The 15833-nt window shown below is 35.2% G+C and overlaps 1 protein-coding gene across 5 annotated transcripts in view; it reads right to left on the bottom strand.

Annotated features, from left to right (window-relative positions):
- The window catches only part of LOC140157401 (uncharacterized), a 289061-nt gene that overhangs the window by 69638 nt on the left and 203590 nt on the right, over positions 1–15833 (bottom strand). For all 5 annotated transcript variants that reach the window (XM_072180584.1, XM_072180585.1, XM_072180583.1 and 2 more), the window contains one exon: positions 8658–8876. In XM_072180584.1, the coding sequence (XP_072036685.1) occupies positions 8658–8876 (219 nt within the window). The remainder of the gene's footprint in view (positions 1–8657; positions 8877–15833) is intronic.

Here is a 15833-nt window from a genome sequence, read left to right as displayed (position 1 = left end):
TCCAAAGCCAAACAAAATGAATGATGAGCATCTCCTTTCCATTTGGGGAAAGTAACCAATCATTATGAGCACATGTGGTAAGCTTTGCACATAAGCACTGTGATTACAACTAAACCTTTGCTCTCTCCAAGTGGTTGCAGATGACAAGTTTTAAATTTTTTTTAATTCAAAAATTTCAGAATTTTAAAATTTTAATGACCATATTTGGAATTGGCATGAAAAATGCATTAAAATGAGAACAAACAAGCCTAGCATTGGTTCAGTGATTCTTTAGAAAGCTTTTGATATTTAAAAAAATATTTTAAAACATTTTTATGTTGAAGCCTATGGCCAGCATGCACAGCATTAAAGTACAATGACAGCACTTTCAATGCCAATGCAAGCTTATGCAAGCTTATGCCATAACCCTCAAACCCTCTTCCTAGATTTGTGAGGTTCTAGAAAGATAAATAGCGAGTAGGCACAAGAGAGTCATGGTCAAATCATGCGCAACATTCACAGCATGAGTATTGTATAGCACACAAAATTTTGCAATGCACAATGCACTGTAGTCAAACTCAACACTGTCAGATGAAAGTGAAAATAATTGTTGGGTGTCGACGTTGTTGTCATCGTCATCATCAACACCAACACCAACAACAACATAGCAAAGAGGATAAAGGTCCTTGAAGTTTCCTTTTTTTAATTGCTTTATTCGTTATTTAATCTGAGTGGATCATTCAGTATTCAGACATTGTTTACCCATAATGCACAGGGCAGGGCACACAAAATGCCCAAGCATTACATTGATCAGAACTGGCTAAGCCATAATGTTAGAACTAGCATCCTCATTAATTTAATCTTCATGAATATGCAGACAAAATGACACAAACGTATAAGCACTGGAACTCATCATGCTGTATGAACCTGCAATTATGAACTTTATCAGCTGTAGGTTGTGTTCACATAGTACTTGTAAAATTAAATCTTAATTCCTCCCTCACAAAACATAAGCTCATTAACCTTGACACTGGAAACTGCCTTTTGCTAATGGAAGTTAAAGAAGAAACAAAAAAGGAGAGAAGATAAACAAAGAAGTCACTTGGTACCCCCAGGATTCTAACCGTAGACCCCTTGCATGCCAAGCAAATGATCACCTTGAGGTGTTTTGTGGTACCTAGCTGTGTCATAGGGTTAATATCTGTACAGATAGGCCTATAATGACACAAAACAATAGAACACCCATTCAGCAATCGTTCGGACATTTTATAGTTGATGTGTGTAAGTGGTTGTCATGACAACTAGCCATGCATATTATTAACTACCATCCAAATAATCCACCAAATGCCAATCACTTTAATTATACCAATAAGCCCCAAATAAAGGATACATCAAAGAACACCGCCAACCAGATTTATTTTCAGTCAGTGAGCACATACTTACACTTTTTATCTTGACAGTGAGAGCATATGTGACGTGTCATGTCAAAAGGAGACACTTTTGGGCAGGTTATGAATTTTGAGGTTTTTACATATCTTAAATATAGAGATATTTTGCTCTACAACGCCGTTTTCCCCAATGAAATCGGACATTCCTAAGCGAAGATATTGAGTTCGGAAGTTATGGTATTATAAAATTGGAAATTGAGATATCGGCCTTTAAAAATATTATTGACAATGTTGAGAGTAGGAATTAACTTGAAAAATGTCTCAAAAATACAAGATGCCAGTTATATTCCGGTCTGAAACTATCAGACAATATTTTTAACATTAATAACATCACAAATTCGCAACAAACCCAAATTGTGAAAAAATCACCCACCGGCAGATTTTTGGCTATTTCTCCATTTACGATCCTGCCCAAAAGTGTCTCCTTTTGACATGACACGTCACATATTATGTCCATACTTGAGCATATTATTAGGGATGCCCACTCTCAATACAGTTTCCACTAGAACGATTTTTCATTTACTGTGTGCGTGCACTCACACACGTATTGTCTATGGAGAAACTGATCGATACAAGAAATCCCAGGCATGTTAAATGGCGCATACATACTTGTTTTGATCCAAATGTAGGCCTATATCAGGGTGTTTCAAGAAATTCCTGATTCCACCAGAAAACATTCACCAAACTTTTTCCTGTTTGGTCAGTAAATAGAGAGGACCTTCCTGCATGAAGAGATCAACTTTTTTAATGAAAAATTTAATGAGATGAGAACTACAACAGGTTGAAGTGACACCATTCCGTGCATCAGGTGTTCAAACGCAATTATCTCCGAATTTGGAGTGAATCAGACAAGCAAACTTACATACTCATAAAATTTAACTATTTATGAAGACAAAATGTGTAGGATGTTAAGAAATTTAAGAATGTTTAAGCCTACATGGCCCATCTCAAATCATGCACTTCCCTGCACTTCTCACTACCATGTCCATTTCATAGGGAGTATAAAACCGGGGACCATCATGGCTTCCATGCACACAGTGTATTGCTCAATGTAGTAAAGATAACCTTTGAGTTGGAGCAAATTTCTCAAAATTGGTAGTGATTAATGTTACCAAACTTATGCCATGATGAAATATAATAATTTTTGAAGATAAAATGTGCTGCCCTTAAAAGATTGAACAATGTTTAAGACTACCGCTTTTCATTTGAAATAATGCACTTATTGTTCATCTCCTCTATGGAGATATTTTCCATGGCGGCCATCTATGATCATGCTTGAGGTTTCAACAAACAAACCATGGGTTTTGAGGTCTTATAGTTTTTGTTGTATGTCAACAAAATCGATTAAATTTTCAGGATGATCTTATTTTCATGTTGTTATAAGCAAATATAATGTTCCAGATAAGATAGTTAATAAATACATTAAGAAAAAGTACCTTAAAGTTGCACTTTCTGTTAGCATTCCTTTTTGGACTTTAACTTTTTAACATGTTCTAGCAGCCCTATATAAAACCGTGACACTCGAAAGGCCATATCTCTGGAATGAAACGTCCGATTAAGATTATTTAAACGCCAAAATGTTTCTTTCATCAATTCCCATCCAATAAGTTAGGTCTGAATCAATTTAAAAGTACTTCAATTTTTAGTGGACATGCCTAATATTATGCCGTGGTATAATGCAATTTGGAACTGTCCATTATATGAATGGGTAATATCTATCGCTGTGTGGGAAAGGCCATCTTGTGCAATTTTGTTTCCTTTTTGAAACAAATAGAATATACAAAAATTTACTTATTTCAATATTTAAAATGACTTCGTGGTATGATAAATTTGTTATTAAGTTCAGCATCAGTATAATACATTATCATGTGCTCAGTGTCATACTGGGTAAATTTGGCTGCAATCAGTCCATACTTCGTGCAAGATAATTTCCCGTACCATACCTCCGCTTCACCTAACATATAGCCTACTTTGAATGTCAAGTGTGCACAAAATGACACACATTTATTACATATCTTAACTTTTTTAAACCAACACAGAGCACAAATTTTTTTTTAAAGTTTAACCAATAAGTTATCTCACAAAATCATTGAGCAGTGTTTTATCCAGGGGCGTGTCAGTGCATGAAGTGATTAACCCCATGAGAACTACCTGCCAATTGGCCAAAAAGAAGTTTTCATTATCAATTGGACCAATCATCAACATTGTTAGAATAATTTCACAACACAAAAACATTGGGGTGAATTATTTGCAAAGCTCCATTCTGATTGGTGATTAAAGTGAAGATATCATGTAACTGACCAATCAGAGGTAATGTTAGTTTTGCAGGTAGTTCACAGGGGGTTAATACAGTATAAATAAAAATGTAGTTTCCACTTTGCAAATTACTGACAGTGTTGTGTAAATTACAGAATAAAGGGAATTATTTTGAGACCTAGCCGTGTCTCTATCAACTGATATAACATGGGAGATAGCATTATTTTAAGTGGAACATCGATGCATCATGATGATCTCCGTGTTATACAAGGTAATAACGACACGTCTGGATCTCAAATCAATACTTTTAATCTCATTCCTAAATAGGTCAACCGTAAATTATGTTTGCATGTAATTTACGACCACTCTTTCGGCTATTTTTATCAGGTTCCACCCGTCACTCCTATGCACAAAATTGGCAGATCTATGAAGTCCAAGCATGTGGACACAAAATATTACAGTGCGCCGACGCGTGAGATCACTGCTCACATAGGCCTACCATGTTTTGAACAACGCAAACGATACAAGCAACCGCACAGTTGTGCTCTATTGTCTCACATGACATGTGTAAGAACGAATGCAATGTATTAGTATAAGCCTACTCATATCATGGCAGATTAAAGGACTTTATTTTGTCCCACTTTCCCAACTATGGCATTACAAACATGTGCTGCATGATGTAGGTCTCATCAAATCACATGAATCACCTATAGGGCCTATAGACTTTGTATGTCAAAGTTTGCTTGGCTTAGTGTAGCAAGGATGACAAACATAAGTTTACCTTTTGTTAGTGAGCTTTGTTTCTTATGATTTCCCCAGACCTTGAAGGATCTTTTTTTTTTTTTTTTTTTGTAAGACTATTGATTTCTTCAACCCAAAACATCTGTGAATCATTTTCCTAACACCATTTCCCTGATACGTCACAGAAACTAACTAACTAAACCATTTGGTGACCATATTTAAAGCACCTGGACATTTGATGGTTTAAAGTTTTTTCCTCTCTGCTTTCAAAGAGATTTCTGTGCTTCTGCCGCTGTAAGCACTGGAATATGCATGTGATGTCACCGCAGACACCATCCATCCCATTGAATAGCATAATCTAAAGTGGCAAATTTTCCTTGTCACGGAAAAACAGAAAAATCCATGCAATTTAAGAAAAAAAACAGAAAACACAGAAATTCAGGGAAAACATGTTTTTCCTTGAGAAAAATAAAAATGAAGAAAAAATAATGAGAATGTGAGGTAAAAATAATGACAATGAAGTCTGTCTTCAAAGATATCAACCTTAAAACAACTAAAAATAGAATGCAAGTAACTTCTTTTTACCCCGATGTGCGCATCTTCTGTAGGCTACATTTTTTGTAGCACAAGGGCATTCCATCCTTTCTAATGAATTCACAGAATCAAGTATTTAAAACCACCCACTGAAAATCAGTGAATTCAGTGTTTTAAATCACGGAAAACTTGCAACTTCAGCTTAATCTTACTTAATTCATGTAAAGGACATTACTATCTAGTTAGTAATGTGAATTTGACAGAATATTGGATGAATATTCAATTTACAGTTTGCCAAATTCTTATTTCTCAGTTACGATGCAATATTATACTTTAGGCCCGTGTGTGTACTAGGTATGGATATAAGGCAATAATAGATACAGGTATATTGTAGGCTATACAGAAATTCATACTCAAATACATGTACAGTATCTATCTACTATAGAGGTATGAGTATGCATAATGTACTATAAGTCTGTTCAAATGGGTATTAACCCTAATGCCCTAGCTAGGGGTGGTTTAGTTAGAGGCGACTTTGTAACCCCCACCATGGCCCACGGCGGCAGTCGACCAGGTTGTAGCTTTTTGTAGCGTTCAGGATTCGACACGGTTTGAGTAAATAATATTTTAAGCTTGTGCTGGAACTTTAGTGTGCTGTGGACAACTCGCACACACTGTCAATGTCTATTTTATTGTTTATATTCTCGTCTGAGACTATAATTGATGTCTCTCATGACTGCAAAATAGGACAAGCCAGGTTTCAGGTTTCTAATTAACAGAGCCCTAATACAACTTGGATTTGAATGTACAAGACATGCATCACAATATTTCTCTCCACGGGTGTCCGGGTTGCAACAAATGTTCAGCACAAATTGGTGGATCAAATCATCAAAAACTCACCCACTCACCATTTGTTTTTCCGGACAGGAAACTACTAAGTGTGGGGCCAATGTCAATAAGTTGCCCTATATTTTTTAGTTTAAGTTTTTTGCTTCTATGGGGAAAAAAATTGTTAAAAGATGTGATGAAAATCTTCAAAAGTGTCCCAATTGGGCTGCAAACTGCGGCTTTCATGAGCATCATCAGAATGGGCTCAACTAACTATGTCTCCATGGTATCAAACGTGACCCTTTTGCTAACATGTTAATCTGTTTCTTAAAGCCTTATACGGTTATATTTCATGGTTCAAACAATGCCCTCCTTCCGCTTGACTTCACCTGCTTAATTTTTAGGACAAGAACATGATTGATGAAGACAATGATGATGGACACGATGAGAATTTGTTTTCAATTCGGCAATTATATGCAGAACAATAACTGCTATTGCAGATTTTCTTGAGAGCATGGGTTCAATAGTTGATATATGTCATACTTTATTGAAACTGCACATACTGGAGAAGAAGTTAACATGTTGCTAACCACTGAAGATTAATATTAGATTGCGTAAATATTACAATCTAATGAAGATTTGATTAATGTTGATTTGTATTAATGTTGAGTACTACTAAAAACAACAGAGTCTATAATTCATGTTGCTATCTACTGAAGATAGCTCATGCCAGATTGTGTTCATGTTGCTATCTACTGACAATAGCTCATATCAGGTTATGTTCATGTTGTTATCTATTGATGATAGCTAATACCCGATTGTGTTGATGTTGCTATCTATTGATGATAGCTCATGTTATATTGTGTTCATGCTGCTATCTACTGAAGATATCTCATGTTATATTGTGTTCATGTTGCTATCTACTGATGATAGCTAGCTAATACCATAGTGTTAATGTTGCTATCTACTGAAGATATCTCATGTCATATTGTGTTAATGTTGCTATCTACTGAAGATATCTCATGTCATATTGTGTTAATGTTGCTATCTACTGAAGATATCTCATGTCATATTGTGTTAATGTTGCTATCTACTGAAGATATCTCATGCCATATTGTGTTCATGTTGCTATCCACTGAAGATATCTCATGTTATATTGAGTTCATGTGGCTATCTACTGATGATAGCTAATACCAGATTGTGTTAATGTTACTATCTTCTGATATTAGCTTATACCAGATTGTGTTAATGTTGCTATCATCTGATGATAGCTAATACCAGATTGTGTTAATGTTGCTATCTTCTGAAGATAGCAAACTTAACACAATCTGGTATGAACTATCTACTAAAGATAGCTCATACCAGATTGTGTTGATGTATTGAAGATAGCAACCTTAACACAATCTGGTATTAGCTATCTACTGAAGATAGCTCATACCTGATCATGTTAATGGTGATATCTACTGATGATATCTCATACCAGATTGTGTTAATGTTGCTATCTACTGATGATAGCTAATATGAATGTTGCTATCTTCTGAAGATAGCAACATCAACACAATCTGGTATGAGCTATCTACTGAAGATAGCAACATTATTTGTGTTCATGTTGCTTTCTACTGATGGTAGCTAATACAATATTGTTTAATGTTGCTATCTACTGAAGATAGCTCTTGTCATTATTGTGCTCATGTTGCTAAATTAAATGTTTTAAATCTACTGAAGATAGCTCACATCATTTTGCTATCTATTGAAGACAACTCATATAAACTAACCTAAAACTAACCCAAAGTGAGTAAGTAAGTAAAAGGTATGTTGAAGACTGTGGTTTTCAATTCTATGAATTTGTATGTACAGCAACAAATAAACCTCTATCACACTTCTGTTAATTATGCCAAGACAGACGACGTAGATGTACAAGTGTGCAATGAATATCCACTCTTTTATTGGGTCCATACATCACGCTGTCAAATTAGTCATTACCAATTCACATGCTAGCAGTATAATGACTGGTTTTGATAGGTAGTTTTCTAAATGAGGTTCTCAACGAGGTGTATTAAACTGAAACCCCAACAATTGAAAGAGGTGCTCAGGTTTACAACAGGTCATGGCAGTAGCATTCATATGATCACAATACCCTAACAATTTGTCGCTATTTGGAAATACTGTCGTATGACGATTTTTGGGCAAAATGATTGGGCAATGTGACAGTTATGTCACATCAAGTTCAACTGCCTAACAAATGACTTGAAAGATCACTTTATGCAGTGCAACCTACCATGCTTTAACCAAACTGACACTTTCATTGGGCTTATATTACATATATTCACAATTCGGTCACTATAGTCACAACCCTTTCCTTCCATTCCCTTGCCAACGCCAATCTACAGAGGAACAAGTTCCTATGTTGCTTGTATCATACAAATATTGAATGTTTATGAGTACAGAGGTAAAAATAATTTCATGAGGTGAAATATGGACTGTTCCATTCAACAAGGCTTTCCCCACCAGGTGTCCTCCCTCTGTTCCTCCAAGACCCCAGTTTCAATGTTACATTGCTTTATGTGCAACCATAGCTTCTCTGCCAGAGTGAAAATCTAGCAGTTGATCCATGAATAACAATTACATTTAATATGTCATTCCTACCCCTTTCCCCACCATGTATCCTCCCTCTTTCCCACCAAGGGCCAGTTTCGATGTGACTTGCCCTGCTTCGTGACATACAATGTACAACCATAGTTTCTCTGTCTGAGTGAAAATCTAACAGTTCATCCATGAATAATAATTACATTAATACATCATTCCCAAACCCTTTCCCCACCAGGTACACACCCTCTCTTCCTCCAAGGGCCCAGTTTCAAAGTTACTTACATTCCTTTATGGCACACAGTACACAACCATCGCTTCCCTGTTGGTGTGAAGATCTGGCACTTTGGGCATACATTATGCTTGCATTTAGGGCACTGGCTTCCACTACCGAATAACCCAAACTCTTCATGACATCGGGCACATCCGTTTGTATTGCTATTTTCATCGTCCGGGTTGACGGCAGCTTTCTTGCGAAGCTCATGGAGTTCTGTCTTGAGTTTTCTGTAAATTGAAAGAAAATGGTGTAAAACGTTTAACTCTGTGATTTGAGTTTGTGTACAAAATAATATGACATAAATATTATGGAAACATTTTAAGTCTTTATCATCCGCTACATTGGCAAATGCGATTCCATCGTTGAATACATAAATACAAAACATACGGATGGATCAGACAAAAACAAACAAACAAACAAATATTGCTTTTGTCTGTACAAGATGTATATCCCCTTTATGACACTGAAACACACATTTTGAAAGTACAAACACTAACAACTAACAACCAAATTTAGCCCCTGCCTCGGCTTCCAAACCACTGGCGATTCACCTTTTCAATTCCCGAATCTGTATTAGGAGTAAATCATATGATGCACATAATCCATGGACATCATTCAGAAACATTGACAGAGAATGTAATATTTAAAGTCCCACATTGAGAATAACAAATGCATACAAAAACCAGAAACAAAATCCTCCTTTATTGAAGCCATCATTGCCTCCATCATCTCTCTTTCTCTCACACAACTTGTGTTTCTAATTTTAGTCATTTAGTCACAGCTCTCTTTACCTGTCTACAGGGTTGCCAAAAAATTTCAGCCCGAATCGCAGGGCAAATAATCGAAAAGTCACCCAAATTTGCTCTTAACCATGCATTGGTTTCTATGGGGCAGGACTATCGGAAATCGCGGGAGCCAATGTTGAAAAGTCACCCTTTTTTTTTTTCTTAACCATTGGTTTCATTGGGACAGGAAATTGTTAGAAGTCACAGGGAAAATCTTCAAAAGTCGCCCAATTGGGTTACCAAATTGCAGGTTTGGCAACCCTGCCTGTCAAACTCCTGTCTCATCTCTCTATATGGCAAAGTCTCATGCATGTGCCCTTAGATCATTACCAAATTTGGCTGATGCTAGTAGTGTTCAAGTGTTGCGACTTCACTCATCTGAGTACACATTGAGCACCTTGTCAGCACCTTACATTCTTAGTAACCCGAATATTTAAACAAAATTGGCAATAAGTTTCCGCAACATGGCTAAAAAGAGTCATGAATATTATGAAGAGGTGGTTTTGTTGCAGCCTGCGATTGTACTGATACTCTCGCCAAACCAAATCCTTTAGTCTGCCAGGAACTCTTCCATTGTATCCAATATATTTGCTATTGGGAACATGGATATTTAAACAAAATTGCCAATAAGTTTCAGCAACAATATTTTAAAAAAGACATGAAAATTGAGAAGAGGCAGTTAACCAATAATTTTGATACAGCCTGTATTTTTACTGATTCTCTCACCAACGTGAGACTTACAAACCAAATCCTGCTGTCTGCAGAAAACGCTTCCATCGTGACGGATATATTTGCTATCGGGAACATCAAATATTAGCCCAAATACCACAACATTGATATTTGATAGTCCTCGGCAAACATCCAGTACTTTTTTTTACAGGTATTATGCTTATTTTGCCTGTTTGACTTTTTTCAAGAGTGTGATGTGTGCAAAAGCACGTAAGCATACACAAGTACAAGTTCAAGTACAAGAATACACAGACTATATATGGCTGGATGGATATAAAACAAGATCAATATAGGATAGTGGCAAAAAGCCAATTTTAACACAGGTCTAATAGGCTAAATACAGGTGTCCATGAATGATCTATACCATGTTTGAAAGAAATCTAAAATTCTTAAGAAAGCTTCATAGAATTTGTATAACTTGGAATTCAAAACAATACATCCAATAGTATACAAATATTACATGCCTATGAAGAGTGTGATAGTACAAAATATATCATGAGGTCAAATTTTGACTTTTCTAGATCAGTCAAAATTTGACCAAATGATATATTTTTACTATAACACGAATATTGGCATGTAATATTTGTTTTATATCATTTTATATAACACCTAAGTAGATCCTTGTCATTTGATTGGTTGATTGTTGGTCACATGTCATTCAATAAATAAACTATTTTACGGCCTACGTCACTACCGTGGAATTTGGTTATATGCGCCGTGCATTCTCGTTATATGCACCGTGCATTTATGTTATATTCCATACGTTCTATTGCATGGCTAGATTGCATGTTTTTTCAGTCCAATCGGCGAACAGTATAACATAGGCCCTACTGTGTTACGGGATATTTAAAACAACAAACTTAATTTGCGGCAATTCTGGATGAATATTTTTTGAAGAAATATAATCTACAAGTAAAGCCCCGAATAGCCATATTCCGATTTCTTTGGGGAAAGAAAAAGTAGAAAACAAGAAAGTGAAAAGGTAAGCTTACAATACGCATTGGTTAGGCCCGGTGGCTAGGTAAGCTTAAATTCTATTTTACTGCGTAGCAAATGCCTGGTATTAATAATAATAGACCGGGCCCTTGAAATAATACTTTTAATGGCTTATTTTGGGGGTGATACAAGAATGTATTGCTAAAAAAAGCCATATTTGTCTACGATTCGTAGGCCTACAATATTTTTAACTCCTGCAAAGCCATTACAATCAACCAATCAAATAACAAAGATCTTAGATGTTATATAAAACAAATAATGAATGTTTTTTCATTCGTGCAATGGAAAGAATATTTTCATTCGTTGAAAATGGAATGTTCCATTCAACTCAGCTTCGCTTCGTTGAATGGAACATTCCATTTTTCAACTCATGAAAATATTCTTACCATTGCACTCATAAACATTCATTTATAATATCACATGGTTTCTTTTCATGCCATGTGATAGTAAAAACTATCACAAGGCTAAAGTCACTGTTATCATGATATAATAATTGCTATTCATACCTAACAAAATGAATTTGTATAACTTGGAATTCAAAACAATACATCCAATAGTAATTGCTATTCATACCTAACAAAATTCAACTTCCCCAGTCTAGATTATTATGGGGCACCCTTAATTTCTTAATTAATAACTTAATTTTATTCTTTCTTCTTAATTTGTATTATTGGTTATAAAAATAAAGATAGAAACTCAGTTATTCAGTATAACATTTTTGTCTAATTAATTATTTTGTTATTACCGCCGTGTTGTTCCGACACGGAAAGTAATAATTGTCATTTCAAGATGCAGCGTAGTGTAATTAGTGCTGTCAAATGATCCTTAGATGTCAAAATTAATTTGGAAACGTGGCAGTAATGAAAGTATTAAATTTCTTTTTGTACTTTTATAATTTCAGCAATTAGATAATTACAATATCTCTGGAGCTTTAATCCAGGATATGTCATTTTCATCACATGAGAATTTTATTACTGCTATTTATGAACAAGAAAATGTGAAGTGGAAGGAATCCATGGGGAAATTGCTTTTGCAGCAGCTCACATTGATCACATCATGCATACGCCTTTCATGGCCTGGCTAATGAGAATATATGCAGGAAGGTTACAAGTACATAAACAAGGTCATATCTAAAACGTCTGTCTATAAAAATTAACCAAAATTTATACACACAGGATTACTTTAATACTCTACTCTAAGCACATGTCAGTAACCAAGCAGTTGTCCAACTGACACAACAGCAAAATGCACTGACACAGAACAGCTTCCTGGACCACATACACAGACGAATAATCGGCACCCAGTAAAAGAAATCTGTGCGAATGAAAGATCCTTATACAGGTGATTATTTCCAAAGAGTAAGTGGAATAGTGTGGAACCGGATTTTCACACACTTCAAGAAACAGATCTTCTTCCACACTATTCCACTTACTCAGATTTCTTTTGTTGTGTGCCAATTTTTGGGCTGTGAATGTGGTCCAGGAAGCTGTTTGATGTCAGTGCATTTTGCTGTTGGGTCAGTTGGACAACTGTTTGGTTACTGACCAGTGTTTAGTGTAGAGTATTGTAGTAATCCTGATTTTAAGACATGACCCTGTGAAAAATTATAAGTTTCTTTTTGAGCCCAGTTTACATTATAGAGAATAAACTATAGGAATTCTTGTTGTTACTATCCTCTACCATGTGAGATATGACAGGGGTCCAATATTTTGAGTAGTGGATGCCAGCGCAGCTAGTTTATAGTCAATTAAATATTATTTAAATAATTAAAATTAGATTTGTTTGAAGAAAAAAAAATTACCATCATGAAAACTCCCCTCATTCTAAAATGAATGAAACTTGTCTGCAAATTCAGTTGCGCGTACTGCGTAGTGTATTACACACTACATACATACATATTTACATACATATTTTATTTATTTCCATCATATCAAAATACATGCAAGCAAATTTAACAAAACGGCAAAATAGAATTTAAAAGATGGCGGAGATGTAACAAAAGGCAAAAGCCTGAATTGAGCGTTACACCACCTTAAAAGAAATATTAGGCTAATTAATATAATACTAGAATTACAGAAATTAAGAATTACACTCAAATACAGATACATACATTTACACACACACACAAACAGATGTCTCAAGCAACAAAAGCAAGGTAATGTAGGAAAATAACTCACAAAAATAAATCATTTGATCAATAAGTCAGAATTACGGATGTGATAAGAAAAATAGTTTCAACAAATCCTAAACCAATTATATACATGTACCAAATACTGATACATAATTTACAACAAAGATATATTATATGCATGGATTTTTCTCCATGAGAAAAGACGACAAACGCTTTTTAAAAGAATTTAAATTTCGAGCCGCTTTAATATCATGGGGGAACGAGTTCCAAAGTTTCGGTCCCAACGTTAATACAGATTTAATTTTGTGTATTTCGAGTCTGTAATCAGTCTTGTTTCTCGTATCATATTTGTGAATACTTTCCAATTCTGTAAATAAATTATCAAATGATTGAGGAAGTAAACCAGTTTTATACTTATACATAAATATACCCAGTTCTTTGTTGTACAATTCGAAAATATTTAAGGTATTGTAGTTTTCAAACAAAGGCTTTGTATGGCATAGATAAGAGCTATTAGAGATGATTCTTAAAGCCCTTTTTGAAGTTTAAAAATTTTCACAAGGTACTCTTTGCTGGCATTACCCCATAACAATATTCCATAGGTCATATAAGGCAAAATTAGGGAGCAGTACAATTGATACAATGATTGTTTTGGCAAGAAGTGCTTAACTTTATTTAAGACACCTATATTTCTCGAACACACCTTATAAATTTCATTTATCTGTGATTTCCACGTCAAATTCTCATCAATTGTTATACCTAAGAATTTTGCAGTAGAAACACGAGTTAATTTACAACCATCTAAGTGAATATCAGCATTTATTTGAGCGTGTTTTGTTCGATATGCTGTTCCTATAAGCATAAGGTTTGTTTTTGATGCATTGAGTGATAATTTATTGCATTTGAACCAATTGCATACTTCTTTTAACTCACAGTTCATTGTATCATAAAGCACATTTACATCACGATCAGTATGAAATACAGTTGTGGCGTCAGCAAATAAAATAAATGATAATAATTTGGATGTAAAACAAATATCATTCATATAAATTATGAAAAGTAATGGCCCCAGTATTGAACCCTGGGGCACACCACAAATTACATTTTCATTAGATGACACAACATTATTATACGATACATATTGTTTCCTATTAGAGAGATAATTTGAAAACCAATTGTGTGATACGCCACGAAAACCATAGTGATACAGCTTACTGAGTAATATATCGTGGTCTATGGTATCGAAGGCTTTCGATAGATCCATAAAAATACCTAGTGTATACATATCATTATCTATAGCCTCACTTATGTCTTTTACAAAATCCAGAACAGCCATATATGTAGCATGCTTGTTTGAAAACCATATTGTTTTTTGTACAGGATGTTATTTTTGGTCAAAAAATCATAACATCTATTGTGCATAATACGTTCCAAAATTTTGGAAAAACACGGTAACACAGAAACAGGCCTGTAATTACCAAATATTTCAGGGTTGTCCTTTTTGTATATGGGCACAACTTTAGCTATCTTTAAATCGTTTGGAACAACTCCACTACCAAGAGATTGGTTAAAAAGTATTTTTAGGGGTAGGAAATTTCATTTGCAATTTGTTTTACAATATCAGATTTTATATTATCATGACCCGGACTCTTTTTGCTTCCAAGTTTACCTATTATTTTAGTTATTTCATCTTCGTCCGTTGGTTTTAAAAAACAAGTAGCACTGAAATAAGTTTTCTTAAGGTAAGTGTTATAATCGCTTCCAGTATGTTTGATACTAGAAGATAACGAAGGACCTATGTTAGCGAAATACTTGTTAAATTCATTAGCAATTTGTTTTGGATCTGTAATTGTTTTTCCATTTTGTACAAATTTATCAGAAATTGATTTTCGTGAAGACCTAATAATTGAGTTAAGACTTTTCACGCTTGGTAGACCCCGTGGTAGACTTATCAATACCGGGTGATTGTTCGGTTGATTGTAATGGTGGTAATACCACTTCGTTGGTCAACGGGTGACCATGCTAGCCACGGCCTTTCGCACTGGCTGTAGAAACCGGCGTAGCCATGGTAGACTGGCTAGCGTTTAAAGTTCCCTCCTTGTCGTTGAGTTTCTTGCTTTGATTTCTCCTCTGTCTGGTATCCATTTAGCTAGAAAATTCACTAAAATGTTCCTCAGGCAATCAGAAATTAGAATATGAAACAGTTTAATAAGGTGGCACGACATTGATCATATTAAAATAAAATTGACTCAGTGATGATCAGCACCTGACGTACACACTATCGAGACGCCACTACCTTTGCAACACGCTATATACACGCAGCAAGCGCACACCTGCAGTCTATCATTTGATACATGACATATAGGAACCAATGAAGTTCAGCGCTCACAAGGAAAACCACTGCCACTGACAAAGAACGACAAATTAATCATGACCTTGTTGCATTCAATAACACAGGCATCTAAAGACATCTCAATGTGGATTTACCCAGTGCAATCAGGGAACTTAATATCGGGAATTGCCTGTCATGCATGATCGCACAC

This window comes from Amphiura filiformis, chromosome 7 (genome assembly GCF_039555335.1).
Source record: "Amphiura filiformis chromosome 7, Afil_fr2py, whole genome shotgun sequence".
NCBI lineage: Eukaryota > Metazoa > Echinodermata > Ophiuroidea > Amphilepidida > Amphiuridae > Amphiura > Amphiura filiformis.
The sequence above is the reverse complement of the archived record's forward strand: the minus strand, read 5'-3'. Positions and strand labels throughout refer to the sequence as shown.